At 33.5% G+C, this 17503-nt stretch overlaps 1 protein-coding gene across 1 annotated transcript; it reads right to left on the reverse strand.

Moving 5' to 3' along the window:
* Positions 1–2853: 2853 nt before the first annotated feature.
* LOC105107699 (phosphoglucan, water dikinase, chloroplastic-like) lies at positions 2854–14247 on the reverse strand. The gene is given in 19 exon segments (XM_011001720.1): positions 2854–4007; positions 4613–4724; positions 4831–4981; positions 5135–5211; positions 5310–5396; positions 5488–5574; positions 6726–6843; positions 7000–7070; positions 7649–7767; positions 7862–8070; positions 8677–8729; positions 8900–9049; positions 9380–9464; positions 9908–10086; positions 10188–10313; positions 11352–11483; positions 11567–11653; positions 13246–13825; positions 13942–14247. Coding segments are annotated over 19 exon segments (3519 nt in total). The 5' UTR covers positions 14133–14247; the 3' UTR covers positions 2854–3102.
* Positions 14248–17503: the final 3256 nt, after the last annotated feature.

Consider the following 17503-nt stretch of genomic DNA (forward strand, 5'->3'; position numbering starts at 1 on the left):
GGGTTAGGATGGGTTGTATTTTAGGTTAAGATTTTATTAATATTTTTTTTATTAATTTTATATAAAAAAATTATAATTTATAATTTATAATTGAGTTAGTAAAAAAATTTTAAAAATTTAAGTGGATTTTTGTAATATAATATTTTAGTTTGGATTAAAATTTTAGAATTTTTGGAGGAATTCATAAATTTGATGAAAAATCACAATTTAACTAGTTTTATATTATTATACATAATTTTCAATCCAATTATCAAATTAATATGAAATTTTATAAGGGATCTTAAAATATATTAAATAAAATATAACTAAAATTTTAAAATGAATGGAATTTGATAGTGCTAATAAAAAAAACCTATTAAATAAAAGCAAAACAACTTATTAAGGATAAAATGATTATTTGCTATTAAAAAATAAAACAAATCATCTTTTCCTTCTTTTTATATATTGCTGACTAGGCAAAAGAAGAATAGAAAGAAAAAAAACAAGAGAAAAAGAGAGAAAAGTAAGGGAAAAACATAAAAAAATCTAAGAAAAAAAATAAAAGAATAACCTTGTAAATTTATAAAGTCTAACTTATAAAACACTAATTTAAAAAAGAATCAAGTGAAAGAAGGAGAAATTAAAAGAAAAAAAAATTTAATTACTTTATTGATTGTTATTTTATCGAGGTTAAGGGGTTATTACAATATCAATTCAGATTTGATTATAAATAAATTATATTTTATAAAACATCAAAAAATATAACTTTAATAATGAGTTAACTTTTACTTTTTACTTCAATTTGATATATTTTTGAATTTATCTTTTAATATTTTAAATAATATATTTAAATTAAAACTTTATTATTAACTTTAAAAATTTATATACATTAATTAATAATTAATTTCTTTAAAAAATTATATATTTATTTAATAATCTAGAAAAAATGTCTAGCTCCGCAATTACATATAAGATATGGAAAACAAGTATTTTTCCTTCCTCTACACGCTAAACTTTTATTTCCCGACATGGTATTTATAAATTGCTGAATGTCATGGCTTGATATAGGTTCCCGAGGTTTTCAATCGCGTCATGCGAGGACGTAAGTCGAGCAAGATGTACTGTGAATTTCCAGAGTAACAACGTTAATTTCTTTTCCTGAAATCTCGTTTTTCAACTTGGACAGGGCATCGCCATCATTTCTGCAAAAAGAGGAGGAGATATGCTCTGTAACAGTCTTTCCAATTGGCTCCAGACAGTGACTGCCAGACCTGAAGCGATTCTACTCAAATTTGTACCGATCACATTTCTTCTTACCGGGATTCCTGGAAGTGGTGATCTTAGTCATGCAGTCAACTTGTATCTGCGTTGTAAGTGCTCCGATGACTAAAAAGTGGGAAAAGGCAATTATAATATTTGAAGCCGCTGTGTGACAACTTTGGCAGTCAAAAAAGTATCATTTGAGATGAAACCACATTGAATTCCCTTGATGTTCATGCAAAAAATACATTGCTAGCGTTGCAGAGATTATGGCAAGAGTGCATACTTAATTGGATTTTCATAATGAAGGGGATGCCATGGCCAACTTGTGTCTACTGCATTGTTTTTCATATGTTGTGAATGCATCCGACATTCAGCAAATGCATGGTCGGTGAAATGCGGAACTCCATTACACTTAAAATGACTGAAAGCTCAAATCCGTAAAGATGAGATGTAGATTATCTAGGTCCTGGCCTCTGAGTTGTTTTCCTGGTAATTAAAAGAAACTGGAGCTTTCTTTTTGTACTGATCCTGCATGTGTTCGCTATTATTTTCCAATGGCAGATCAGGGCAGAGGACAAACCATGGTATATACTACATTCTTTTCCTTTCCAAGGTGATCTAACTATGAATTTGTAATTTTTTTTTGCTAAACGAAGATTCTTTTAATCATATATAAGTTATCATCTTGCTTGCACTTTAAAATACTCATCCGTCTATTTGCACTGTGTGGTTTTAACCTTAGTGTCTTGTAGATTAAAGCAAGTCTTAATTATATTATCTGAAAATTAATGAAATACTCAACTTTATTCCATTTACACATCATAGCGATTAACAAATCTTGTGGGGGGAAATTGCACTTTCATCCCCCATTTCTTAACATTTTTTCAATGTGGCTCCTCTACCTTCTTCTTTCTGTTTATCACATCCCTCTATTCTAGATATTTTCTTAATGTTACCCTTTGAATGAGATTCCACCCCATTTTCCAGTGACAAATAACTTGGGGCTTGACACATCAGATCTGAATGACACGTGGCATTGTTTTTTTTTTTTAATTTTAATCAGAGCAATTAGTAGAAATTAAAAAAAATGAAACAAAAAGTAGTATAAAAAATATAAGCAATAAATCTAATATAGAACAATTAAAAGGAAACTTGCATCCCAAAACATACAAAACAATCCACACCTATTTTATTTTATTTTTTTTTCACACAAAATCTTACATTTAAATATTTGCAACATCTAAACTGCTATTGTACATATATTTAAAACAATCTCCCTGGTCACTATCTTTAAATGACACGAAATCATATCTTCCGCCATCATTAAGCTTTGAATATGATTCAGCTACAATAACATAAACTAAAGTTTGCGAGAAGTTAGAATGGATATATTAGTCTCAACTGAAGAGAGGGAGTTTGATAGACTTTGGCCAGAAACATTAATGGTAATATACAAGAAAGAGAATATCATTTTATTCTCTCTTGCTTGCTTCTGTCTTCTTTTTTTTCTTTTTAAGTGAATTTTATAAAATTATTATTATGATATCACTAATGAATTTCTCAAAACCATAAAATTCTTTGATTTTGATCATTAATTTTATTTTTCTCATCTTTATTTTATTAATTTCTACAACCTTTTGAGAAGAGTCTAAGAAGCGGCATTATTTTGTGCTACATACCTTTATATCCATGGACAATATACATACCTTCCAGCCACTAGAGCTATACTCTCTCCCAATGAAATGTGTAACGGTGTAAAGAGAAGCCTTACTAAAGTCGATGCTTACCATTGCCAAAGATACGAAGTTCCCGGTTGGGAAGTAATCTTCCCTTCACCTTTAATACAGAATAAGAGAAGCTTTACTGAGGTTGTGGGCGTGTCTGAACGACATAGATATCTTCTCCAACCACACATCCTTCCACATCCTGTGGGCTGCCAAACTCCCTTTCGAGGAAAAAGCCTACTGAACAGAGACGCTGACCCAGTTGGTGACGGAATATTGGATCAACTGTTAATGGCTTCTTGCTGTAGTCTACAGTCAAACGGGTTACGTCGCCATCAGCAGGACCTGCACCGGACACCAGCATCTCCTCACTGAAATTTGCAAATGCCAATGTTCTCACGTGCCCATCAAACTTCCCGCATGAAAGGCGCCATGGAGTGCCTCTGGTGCCAGAAGCTAGGGTCTCACCCAGCCCAGGGGCAATCTCTGCTTCAACGGAGTTCTGATCACGGTCAGTTGGGCTGACTGTGTGGAGCACGAATGATAGATCTGGTGAAAGCATTTCTTGCACCAGAACTGCCATTGTGGCATCTTTCTGAGGCACGCCAGCAGCTCGACGGCTTAGAACTGCTCTCCGTGTGTACAATGAAGCCCATACTTGGCTAACAGCATTTGTAAATGCAGTTGGATTTGATGGGCTAACATTGGGAATTGATTCATAAAGACCAGCAGCTGACATTCCAGCCAAGTCCTCAACATTGGCACTTGAGCGTACAATCAGTCTTGCATTGTCTGGAAACATTCGACCTATTCCATCAATGGTGTCTTTTGGAAGCCGCAGGGAAGAGATCAGTTCCTGGAGTTTAAAGCATAGCTTGTCAAGTTCGCCCCCATCCAGCCTAGCTGTTTCAATCTGTTCTAGAAATGACGTGAATGTTTCCATAGATTTGCTATGCTTGAGTGCCAATTCCATAGAACCAAAAGGTATAACCATGCTCTTAGGAACTTCAAATGAAGCCAGCACACCTTGGTCACTGGAAACTGCCATTTAAAAAGCAAATCCACAAAAAGTCAGCCAGTACAGAAAACATGCAAATATAACATGTAATGAAGGAGGTCGTCTAATAACTATTTAATTCCTCTAATTCACGAACTTCTTCCAATTTTTAATCCATCTTTTACTCTCAAATGCTGCCCACTTATAATAAAAAAGTTCATGTTGTGTCAAGTATCACATGTACTTCTTGGCGGATCCAGTTGATGCAGCAGAAGTCAAGAACATTTTTACGACTGTTATTTTTAAAAAGAAAAACAAAAAAACAAGGATAGATGTTCAATTTTTCCTAAAAGTATTTAATTGTATTTTTGTACTTGGGAAGGGAACTCCAATTCCTATTAGAATGATTTCTGGTGCCATTCGGTTTGATTTTAACGTTGTTAAACCTGATGAAAAAACTTCCCAAGGAGATTTGTGACACTCAAAGATCCCAGTGCCCAACGCAGTTATAAAAATCATATGTAAATGTGATGGTTAATAATGAGAATAAAGAAGGCAAGTGGTCGGCAAATTAAAATCCATATAGCAAAAGGTGAAACACATTTCATTCACGAAAAGGTAAACCATCTTAACAACCAACCAACATTACCCTTTTTCGAAGCTGCTGTCAAAGAAGCTAAACGACCACAAGCAGCAGCCTTTGCGCCTGATGTTTGTGCATCTGCATCTGCGAGAAGTATAAGACCTCCAGCAGAAACACCCTTGATAAAATTAAATATTTGTCAATTTTGATAAACCACATCTACTATAATCACAGGGCGGTTGAAGAGTTACAATTACATAAAAGTAATAGATAAGTTATCGTACCTTATTGGAGTGAGCTTTAACAGCAGACAAGAATGGATCATGAGATCCACGAGGTTCAACTGTTGATGAACCGTTGCCTGAAAGATCTTCTGCAACAATATCATCTGATGAAGAGAGAGTTAGATTTACGCCAGTCAAGGAAGCTTCCAACCTGCAAACCACAGAAATTAAAACCATAAAGAGGAAGAGGAAGAGGGCAGAAATCAAACACAACCACATGCTGCATATTTCTAACCATCAAATCCAAAAACATTATGAAGACACAAGAATTGATTTCATATCATAGGTGTTCCGACACACTAACCTCACATTTTTTCCAGTAAGCTTTCGCATATCAGCAATTTTATCATCATCTTCACATGTCACAAAGACAACCCTCTCCTGCAGAAAACCAAATCCATTAAAGTTCACCTTTATTTATACATTTTTCAACAGTCTGTAATGACTTGAGATATTTAGAATTTAGTGAAGGAACTTGCTTGACGAGCCCTAACACCAAGATGAGATAAGTGAGGCAGCTCTTGCAGAAGTATAATTCCCACTATGTTACTTCCAGCAGCTGTTACCTGCAAGATATACTTGTATAGTAAGTGAGAAAGTTCATGTGTACTATGATGAACAAGACATAAAATATATCGAGATGAAAGACATTTAAACCTCTTCATCTCCATCAGCTTTGTTCACCACAAGAACTATAGGTCCTTCTATTGTCGATGGCAATGATCCGGGCACAATGCTCTCAACCTATGACACAGCAACTGAATGTCATATTGACCAACAATTTTTTAAAGATGTAATGCATAAACGTGGATTTATAAATTTAACATCGATGAGAGCATCTAATACTAAAAGCTTTTGTTGCAATTGATGTGTTTGACCATGATCATGTGTTTGACCACGATCTGAGAGGCTAAAGACAACTTCATGGGGAACTATGGCATTTACCAATTTTAAGATCACTGAGCATGAAAACCAAGGGCCATGGTAATTCCGACAGACCAACAAGCAAGGGCACACTAAAGTTTCTTTTCAAAGTAAAACAATGAACAACAACTATTCCAATTAGCCACTACACTAAAGAATCCTTGTACAAACATAGGAGGGAGATGGCTTCAAAGGAATGGTTTTGAGAACACAGGTATGATAGCTGATCCAGTTAGCTCAGCCGCTGCAACATTGATTCGGCTGAGATTTACTTGGTTTGAACCAAAATTTCAACCAACATTATGAATTTCAGTTAATTGTCCTTTATCACAAATAAGAAAAACATTTTATTAGAAAGGAAAACCTAAGTTACAACAAGGAGAATGATGCATTCTACACCCTGAAGAAAAATAAATAAATAAAGGAAAGACATCAGAAGGCCAAGAAAATAATCACACCCCAAAAGTACCATGCAGGGTACCGATAAAGAGGTCAGGAAACTATCATACACCACAAAAGTTATCTCATAAGCAAGGGTGCTTGAAATGATGAAGTGCTTTCCATCCACAAGCACCATAAAGTGGTAACTCTGATTTGAACCCGGGAATAAACAGCATTATTGTACATGGTCATTCTGGGCTTTTATCAAACTTCTTGTCATTCAGATGAGTAGCCATCATTGACCCAACCCCTGAGAACTATCTCTTTCCCTCTTCTCCTTTTCCTCCTTTTCCTTTTTCTTCCAGGGAAATGGAAGAATAGTGACACCAAAAACTAAGGTTGATGCATGAGCACAGAATGAGGCTGCTTATCAGCTCGTTAAACTCCATTAGTGACATCTCCCAAAATTAAATTTTTTATCTTAAGCAAAAATGATAAAGTTAGGAATCCGCAAATAATTACTAATGCTATTTTATAATATTGGTGTGCTTCTTATTAAAAGCAATTGAAGCAAAAATGATCAAGTGTACCTGTACTAGTGTGCCACTAGCAGCTCCAGGAACAAGAATATCCCAACCATGGGAACCAAGGGTACTTCTAACCGCTTTCAAAAGCAGGGTACAAAGTTTTGAAACCTGAAAAATTACCCTACATATGAAATCTACAAGTTAGAAGTTACAGTATTTCTATAAACAGTAAGATATTCGTATGGTTTTGAAATCAGAAGCACAAAGTATCACCATAGTTTGTGCAAGGCTATCTAGAAGATCACATTCTTTAGGATTAAAAAAAATGTCTACATACCCAGCACGAATCTCAGCTTCAGTATACGTCCTTATACTGTTTTCAGGAATTCCAAGTGCTTTTCCAAGCATCTGCAAGGGTCAGGGAACAATTTTAATCACAATTCAGAGTCTATTTATAACTCTAATACTTTTCCAGTAGTTCATGGATAGCATCCATGAAATAATTTTAGCACTCTTAAAGCCTTGATTTATTAAGATAGATTGTTTTCAGCAAATCTAGCTCTGCAAATTGTCAGAGTTCATGACCCCCATCAGGTAAAAAAAAATGCATTCCATTTTCTTTGCTCGTATTTTCCTTTCAACATATGTCAAAGTAATTCATCGACCTTCTAAGTAATTTACAGGGCAGTAATAGACTTTCCAACATTATTCCTATTAATTTCCACTAGCAGAAATACCAATTCTCAAAAGATAAGTTAACATGTTTTCCAACAAAAGGGTAATTTTAAAAATGTGTGTCTGTCAAAGTGATACACGATATTTATTAAAAATTAGAAAGTAAAAACAGAAAAGTAAAACGGGATGGAGAACAATAGAAGTATTAATCCATCAAGAAACCAGGAATATCAAACAGCAGATGTAGATGTGGTCCTAACAAGGAAAGAAAAAAAAACTAAAGAAGAAAAGGAGAAAACTAAATCTTATACCTGCACTCTTTGTGGAAATGTTTGAAGAAGAACTTCAGAATATTCCTCGGTGAGCCTTCTTGCTCTATCAAGAGTAGCTTTAAGCCTTAGTACCCAAATTATCTTCCCATCTTCACTTCCTTTATAGTAATAGAAGAAGCCAAGAAAAGGAAGTTAACAATAGCACGTTCACTGGAACAGAAATGTTTCCAGCACTAGAGAACTAACAAGTACCTTCCTTTTCAAGGAGACCTTTCTCTTGCCAGGCAAGAAGCTCGGCTCCAATAGCTTCACATTCTTCTGGTTTCCAACCAGATAAAGCAAGTTGATGAACACCAACAATCAGCGCACCAAGTGGTTCACTCCAAGAGCTTATATTCTTTGACTCCACATTGTCTGCAAGCCATTTAGCACCTCCCATAGCTTCAAGTGCATTGAGAAACCTATACGGACCAATAACATCCAACCCATGCATGAATTCCAAACAGAAAACTAAATCAAATCTTTATAGGCTAAATCAACTCCAGAATGGAAGAAAATTAAGTAAATATATCCATCAGTAAATTAGGTCATTTGAACCACTACCAATGTTTTCATTTGCAGCCGAAAGAGTATGACATGCATGAGTGGAATCACTTAAAATCTCTTTTCACCCAGTAAGACATCAAGATGCCACATCAGAAAATATTGTGATCGTGCTGGTCCCAGGAAAAAATTTCAAATAGCTTTTTCCTTCCATCATTTGTGTTATCCTGCAGCATAAAAATATATTCTGGCCATGCTTGGTCTCCCAAGGCATAAGACTTTTTTTCTGCAGATTCTTCAAGGCAATTTCGTACAGATCATGGAATCTTTTTTTGAAGTACCAAATGTTGTGAAATACAAGTTAATGTATGGGTTGGTGAGCGTCAAACAAGCAAAAAGCATGGCCAGATACAATTTATCCAAATATTACAGTTATATGTAAGAATTGACAAAAGGATTTATGTGATCATGTCTAGGAAAAAGCAAAAAGCATCTTTAGTAAACTAAGACAGAGTCTTGCACACCTGCTCAGAAGAACAAAAGAATAGTCTTCAAGACCAATCTCACATAGACGCCACTGTAAAGAAACCCAAATATTACAGTTATATGTAAGAATTGACAAAAGGACTTATGAGAGAACAAAAAATAAAAAATAAAAAAGGAATCATCAAGGGCAGAACCATCAAACTCCAGCCACTGCTTGCTAATTTCAAGCTCTTGCTAAAAGATTGCTGAGCATGAGCTCACCTTTTGACGCATAGCTATTGCAGCATCAGATGCATCAGTCCCGATTCCACTTTCAAGACCTTTTACAATTATATCTCTCAGAGCATTCAGGGATTGCATAGTTTTGATCAGTTCAAAAATAGTGCGTGATTCTTCGGCAGAATCCAAATTCTGAAAATACAAACAAGTCTCTCATAAATTTCTGTGCAAAATTAGAATTAATAAAATTAACCAACAATGTTGAATTAAAACTAGCAGTGCCTAATTATCACATGACTAAGCACCAAGATTGAATTTATAGAAGTACAAAAGGTTTCATCATTAGGAACATAAAAGATCCTAACATATGTAGCATAACTGTGATTCAATGAATGTACAAAGTACAGGCATAGAGCCAATGAGACAGATTAGGTTGTTAATGAAATGTACTTGTTATCATGTGGCAACTCTATACAATTCATAATAATAACAGAGAACCAAAATTAAATGGGGACGATTTACCTTTTTGCAATCCATAAATAATGTAAGAGCCGAACAGCCCCTTTCATCCAAGGATTCTCTAATTGATACAAGTTGTTCAGCAAGACTGCAAAGCCAAAATTTAAAAAGAAAGTTGAATCAACAAAAACTAAACCAGTCAAGAAGTTCATCCATTTAGAAACTTGTTGAAATGAATAAAAATGAAAAAATAAAATAAAATGTTCCTTTCTGATTACAGTGTTTTAGATAAATTTATAAAACAGATTGTGGAAAAACCCCTAGTTCTATAAAAAACCTCAACAAATGACAACTGGTTTATCAAATGCAGAGAAGTTCTCCTCATAAGTCCTAACACATTCCATAAAAACGATCCATGGTGGATAGCATGAATATGGACAAGATGATGGGCAAGAAAAAGGAGTTAATATAAATTGCTGAGCCAAAACAATGTTCTGTATCCCTTATTTTCCTCCTCTTGAATGGTTGCTTAGAACCGAGGACCTATTGACAATGTTAGGATAATCAGAGGTTTAAGAGTCATAACCCGACCTTCCTGCATTGAAGAAATCTTTGAGTTCATGATGGAATATTTTGAATTGCTCAACAAATGCTTCACTATATTCCCCAGGGTTCTTTGTAATTCTTGCAAGCATTGCTTCAGTAGCAACTAAATCTTCAGGGCCAGCATTGCGATGAAGTTTGTTTTGTATTGTATGTTAGATTTCTTGCTGGATGTGAAAAAAAAAAAAGAAAAAGAAAAGAAATCAACACCAGTTATTTGATTACAGCAAAGATTACTTACCAAGTGCTATGTGATGTATCATATAACCTTAAGGTCATGAGGAATGTCACCCCGATGAGCAATATCTCTAATCCGAGTAAGAGGAACAGATGCTGTGAATTCTGCCTTGAATGATGGCAAACAGGGATGGATTTTTCGAATAACAAGCACTTCCTGAACATTAATTCAAAACTTGTAATTAAAGAAAAGTAGGAACTTTTTAACAGGTCAAATGGGATAGATACACATGAATAAACCACCAAAAACCAGTAACATATAAGATGAAAGTGCAGAACATGAAATATACCACAAAAAACCATTAACATAAAAGATGGAAGTGCAGATAAAGTTCACATTTGATAGTGAAAGATTTTGATGGTCATATTATCATTGAGTATATGAAATGAGACAACACCCAAGTTCAAGCATAAGCCAGTTTGCACCAGCCCTGCCAGTCCTCCGTTCCACCCCCTCCCCATTTCTTTTGCTTGATAATTTGTGTTGTCTTCAGTTTCAGCAAAATTACCAATGCTAGCAACAGAAATATACATCATTATATTAATCAGACATTAGGGGCGTTAACTTCAACAATCTATTTTGCTACTGTGAGCTCCCATTGTAAGAAAAAACATAAATTATATCATCCAAAACATAAAACAGAACAGCAGGTCACTGGCATACAGGGACCACTACTCAATCCCTCAAAGTCAATAGATACTGAGAGATAGACAAACTAGTTGCACTGTCATCAAAAGCACTCTGAAAACCAATTCAGGATGGCCAATAACTCAAGTCAGGAATCCTAAATTTAGGTGGAAATTTCACAATATACTTGCCTGGAAACCTCTATTTTCTGCTTAGATTGGTATGAGGATTTTGTTTTTGTGAGAGGTTTAGGTTTCTGAGTTTGTAATTGCTTCACTGCCTACATGGAATGTCACTCTTAAATATTTGAAAAACAGGTTATATCGATTGATCCACTAAAGTTGAGTTTGAGAATATGATTCTCTTTTCATTTTTTGCTTCTTTGCTTGTTCTACATCAGTAGTCTTAAATGGATAAAGAAAATGCTACTTTGTTGTTGATATTTAACTTTACAATAAACAAAATGCAATCAGATCAGTGCAATCCTTGTTAGGTGAGGGGGGGAAAGGATGAAATGCTGTCAAATTTTGATACATCTGAACCATGAAAAAAAGAATGATACGCTACCTGGGCTGAAGTATCTCTCCTTGAAGACACCTGTTCTAATTCCTGGAATATAAGCCTGGAAATTTCAGCATGCCGATTTGGCCGGTGATGACCTCCATCTTCAAAGCAAGGAACTTGCCCTGTGTTTATCCACTGCATAAGAGAAAGATTTAAGGAAAGCATGGATGGAAACAAACTTCCAAAGAGTAAAAGATTCTAAGGTTATAAAGCAATACCTTCAAATAGATAGCAGAGTATATTAGAGCCTCCAACCGGTCCTTACTCTGAAGACTTCCAACTAGTAGCTCACACACAACTTCAAGCTGTTAATGAAAAATCAATGAGGTCTTAATAGACATAAATGAGTCTTTGACTTAGCTCATAAATCATGAATTACAGGCATATACAATGAAATAATTGTTTCTGAATTTACATACATTCACACATACGGTGACATAAAGCAGCCATGACTCTGTATTAACTAGATGTACTCAGATGATGACAAAAAGAAGCATCTAAGTGAGCAAACCACGGAAGACAATAACAATTACACAATGAACAACCAATGTCAATATGCCTCAGTCAAATGGCATGTAGGATGAGTTGTCAAAATCCTGCCATTTCAGTTGCTGCTTCAATCTAGAGCAAGTACAAGAAGCATGAGTCATAGACTATAGGGTCCATTGTTAGAATAATTATCTGCTTCCTAATGTTCAGTTTTTGTCCATGAAATTTGCCATGCTTAAAACTTGTACCGGATTACCTGTACCATGGGTGCAAGATTTCACTAAAACCAACCACTCCATCTCATACATTGATGCACAAAAACTTTAAAGGAAGTTCATGGTTAATTATTTCAAGACTAGGGTTGTAGAATATGGTGAGTTAGGGACTTGGACAATGAAAACAGATGGGAAAGTATGACAAATTGAATAAAACAGAATAAAACTACTAGCCTCACAAGAGTAGATTTAAGGAATCGCTCCTTTAATAACAAGGAAAGCATCACACATAACATAATAAGCAAAATCCTGCACTATTCTCCACTGGAATTGAAAAACTACAAAGCTTTGTTGTAATGCTGGAGTTATTTGCTAAGCATCCTAACGGCACTTGGATTTTCTAATTAAATATAGATCTAAATTGGAAAAATACAAACTAAACCCTGCTACTGAAATTCCCAGCAATTTGGATAATGACAGAATTTCCCTTGATGCTAATAATTTGAATGTAGCCTCTTCTGGAGCTCAAAACAGCCTAGAAAACTTCAACCAACTCCCACAAAGAATCATCTAAGCTTTTATCTCATAGAATTAAAGCTCGGCGCTTGAACATTTGTCTCCTATTCATAGCTAAAATATATGTCCAAATTCAAAGCTAAATTCTTATGCTGCATCATATATCAAATACAAATATTCTGTTTTGAATAGTGTGGACGGTATGTGTATATGGATATTTTGCATTCTGATACCATGAGCACACATCACTAGAACAATCTACATTATTTGCATGATTTCCAGCACATAACCAAAAGATCGAGAGAGAGGATATATTTGTGCACTAAAGATGTTTTTCTTACTCACGGCAGGACATGGAAAATAATCTTAAATATATTTTCTGTTCTCCGTCTCAATCTATGTCTCGCTTTCCTTACAATCTCCAGAATTCTACAAATCGCATAATCAGCTATGCCATTAACTAATATACACATGATGGCAAGCTGATCTTACATGCATGCATAGAAAGCTGTGTGTGTGTGCGTGTGTGAAATTAAAAAAAAAATCAAAACAGTAATCGCAAATTATTTATAATTATATAACAATTTCACTTCTGTATATAAAAATATTGGTTTGGATGGTTATTGGAAAATTTCCACGAAATCCAAATTTGACAACACACATTTTAACATCAATACCTTTCTCCGCCAATTCCTGGCATTCAAGTCACCTTCAACTAGCTTTAAAACCGAGCCCTGAAGACCAGACGTGTCCCATCTTCTTTCACTTCCCCTGTTCCCATGGTCATTCGATCGCATGAAAGAGACAGCCTTCCCTTGCCACTGCCCAACAAAAGGACTTGTTCCCGCCTCCAAAGTGATATCAGCACCAGCAGAATCATTCTCGCCAACGTCCTTCGCTTCCTCTCCATTCTGCTCAAACTCCAAAGGCAAAAAATTGACAGCCTCCCCAGTCGCACCCCATCGACAAACAATAGCAAAACTCCCTTCTCTGGGAAGCTTCAAAGCCCGGTTATGCCCATTTTCCCACACCAAACCATTGTCCTTGCTCACAATAGCAAACTTAAACTCAACAGCCTCACCCCCTTTCAGCTCCAACTCACAGACCCATCCATTCTCCGTCCATTTCATCGGAACCTTCTTCTTCCATGAACCCATTTCTTTACTTGACCCCACAATCACAATATGTTCACCAAATTCAACCTGGTGATCTATCCTTACATTCAACTTGCTCTTCATCGTTGCCCTCTCTTCTTCTCTGCCAAACTTAAACTACCCATCAGAACAAGAAACATGACAAGAAAAATAAAAGAATAGAATTATCGCGTCAACCAAACAAAAGCCAAATAATGATGATCATAAGAATAAGAATACCTGGTTTGAGTAGAGGAAACAGCACAAACGATTCTTCCGCGAATCGGAATCGAGATCCTTGGATTGAAGAACGTGGTGGTAGCGCACTGTCCCGGTGGTCGGGCAAGTTTATGATGAGAATGAGAGTGATGGAATTGGTTTCTTCTAGTTGGAGTAGGAATGACAAAATGCAATAGACGCAGAGAATCCATTTCCCAGCTTCAGCTCAGAGAAGCAAGTCTTGTTATCAGCGAGTGAAGTTGGAGGAGTGGTAACAGTTTCAAGGTCTGTTTCGCATCAGCTTCTGCCTCTGTTTAAGATATTTTGAAAAATAGTATTTTATTTAAAAAAATATTTATTCAATTTATTTTAGGAAATTTTAATAGGCTGGTATAAAAAATATTATTTTAATATAAATATCTAGAATTTTCCTTTTTTAATGAACATATCCAGCATTTGTGTGAAGTTGAAGGGTTTGATGTGCCACGTGCTGCTTGCAGTCTTCAAATCCATTTATAAGATATTATTAGTATTATTATTAAAGATTTATTTTTCTGTTTCCATTTTCTTCAGCCAATTAATATTTATTTTTTTGCAGTGAAAATAGAAATCATGATGATGGAATATAAATACACAGTAATGTTCATCTTTTATTTATGAAAAATAAAAATAAAAAAAGTTATTTATAGATATTGTGAGGGGATGAGTGCAGATCTGATACATTTCGTACTGACGAAGTCAGTGTAAAAGAATTAATTGTACTTTCCTAGGTTTGGCGGTGGATCTGACGAGGAGGAGGTTTTATAGAGTAACGATGAACCGCTGCTACAAACACGCTAGGAGACACCTGTTAAATTGTTACTAGCAAGTTGACTAGCGTTCGCGGGCGGATCATATTTTTTGAAATAACATAAAAAAATGGTAAGATTGTTAGAGTTTTTTTATAATTTCATTCAACTAGAATATGGATAATAATATGATTTGGATTTAAAAAAAATAAATATGATTAAAAAAATTAAAGTCAATCAATATTATAGAAAAGAAAATAAAATATATTATGAAAGTTAATTTAAAATAAATTAAATATTAAAAAAATTAATATCATATTTTTTTTAAAATTGAAACAATAATATATTTGATCGATATGAATTTTACAGTTTAACTTATTAAGTTTGTGATTTTGGTTATAAAATCTGGTGGGTGTAATTTTTTTTCTTTCTAATTTATTTTTTAAAAAAAATACATCATGACTAAAAATTACAACCAAACGAAATGCTTAAAAATAAATTCTGATATAATATATTTTTTAAAAAAATATTAAATTAATTAGAAATTTTAGATCAATCTATCAAATCTATAATCCAACTTATAAATTCAATTAAATTTAATAATTTTTTATTATATTTATTTTTTATTTAAATAAAAAATAAAAATAAAAAAATCCCAATGTTTTTGGCCCTTCAAAACAATACAAAAAGCCTAAGTTCGAGGGCCTTCTAACCCCGCAACTCAAGGGTCATTGAAAAATCAAGTTTTCATAGTCTTTTGCTAAAAAACTTCTTTTTTTCTAAAATATACTAAATACTCTGATAAATCTCTTTATAACTTTAAACAATCCAAAAAATAATTTAAAAACTCAAAATTAATCTAAACTTTAAAATTTACTTGTGGTTAAAGTTGCCTTTTTCTGGTAAGGAGAAGATAAAATAATAGTAGTTGATTTTTTTTTTATCAAATAAAATTTATTAATATTAAAATCAATTATTTAAGTAGTTGAAATCAATAACAACTATGACTTTTTTTTTCCATCAAATTCTAACAAATCTCTCTTGTCTAACATATAGAGACTAAAAAATAAGATAAATCAATTTTTAAGAAAAATTTAAATTTTTAATAATTAAAGAAACCGATCATTTAATAAGTAAAAAATAAAGGAGATTAAAATAAACTTTAATATGAAATTAAAAATTTTTATTTATCTTAGCTGTCCTTTTTACCTTGCTACTCTTTCTTTTAATGCAAATATTTCTTAAAAAAAAACATCCGAGTACTAATTTTCGCTCAGAATAGGTGCAATTAAGTAGGAAAAAAAATTTGAGAATGAAAATAATTTTTTTAAAAAATACTTGAACCCACAGTAATATGCAAGAGGATAAATAGTAATGAATACACAAAAACATAGCACAAGTTAGTGTTGATGATGTTGTTACACGACTCCCTCCCTCCCTCCCTGACTTAAAACATTATGATATATAGATGTTGGGGTTATCTCTATAATTTCAATTGTTTAAGTAAATAAAATCAGCTCATTTTTTATATTTAGATAAGGATGATTCATCCATTTAATAAATATCTCACGCGATAAATCATTTAAATAATAACATCTCCACTTTTGTTTTATCCAAATTAAACAGGAATGAGATCCCCATCATCCCACACCATCATTGATTTTTCTTTTTTGTTTTGTTTCTTCCTCAAAGAAGTCTGAGCCAATGCCCCATGAATCTTCTCTCTCGTTTGAAAATGAAATTGATGCTGTTCTTTTTTATTGACCTCTTAATCCCATGCAAAATAGAAAGTTATATGACTTTTTATACGTAGAAAATTGAATATTTAAGGGAAAATATCATGGCGTATACTAAGACAGTTTGTATGTACTATAATTAATTTTATAAATTTTAAAATTAATAATTATATAAATTTTTAATAATTATTATATAAGTAATAAAAAACTTGAATATAAACTATAAAGAAAACAAACTTTTTAATTTTTAATTTTTATCATTTAGATAGTTTTTATTTTTCCTCTTGATTTAGCTGCTGAGCAATGTGGTGTTTCTAATACTGTATTTTTCTTGTTTTTCCTTCATTTCAACCCAGATCAGAGAGGGCTGCTAATGAAGAAAAAAGCAACTTATGTCCCTCTTTTACACTTCCCTTCATTTCCTTTTTCTATCTGCAGAAATTTGTGTGCATTTGACAACGTGGGATAACCCATGTTTTAAAAAAAATTTAAATTTTTTTATATGTTTTAGATTGTTTTGATATGTTTATTTTTAAAATAATTTTTTTAAAATATTATAATGTATTATGAAATAAAAAAATATTTTAAAAAATAACTATTATTATGCTACATTGCTGGGTTTAAAAGAAGTGGAGATTGTTTAATGTTTACAGATATATACAGCCATCGAATGTGGCTGGTTTCGGGAACAACACAGCCTCGCTCTCCTGCTGATCATCCATTGCTGGGTTTTAAAGGTTTGAGCAATGATGTTTGCCATCGAAATCAGAACAGAGCAAGCCGATAGGTTGAATTGGGAAGGAAAGAGAGAGAAAAGTTGTTTATTTAACAAATAGATGATTTATAGACAAGGAGAGGAAGTGGAAGCTGGGGTTGATTAATAAACTTAGAACAAGGGGTCATATTTTAACAGAGAATCAGAGGGTATGCTTTATATATATATATATATAAAATATTTCTGTGTGTGTTCATTATCTGTTTTATGAACTAGAGATGCTTTGTTTGTTTTTTATGGGTTTTTCAATTCTGAATTTTCTTTAAGTTTTCACTTAGAAAGGC

This window comes from Populus euphratica, unplaced genomic scaffold (assembly GCF_000495115.2).
Source record: "Populus euphratica unplaced genomic scaffold, PopEup_1.0 scaffold170.1, whole genome shotgun sequence".
Lineage (NCBI taxonomy): Eukaryota > Viridiplantae > Streptophyta > Magnoliopsida > Malpighiales > Salicaceae > Populus > Populus euphratica.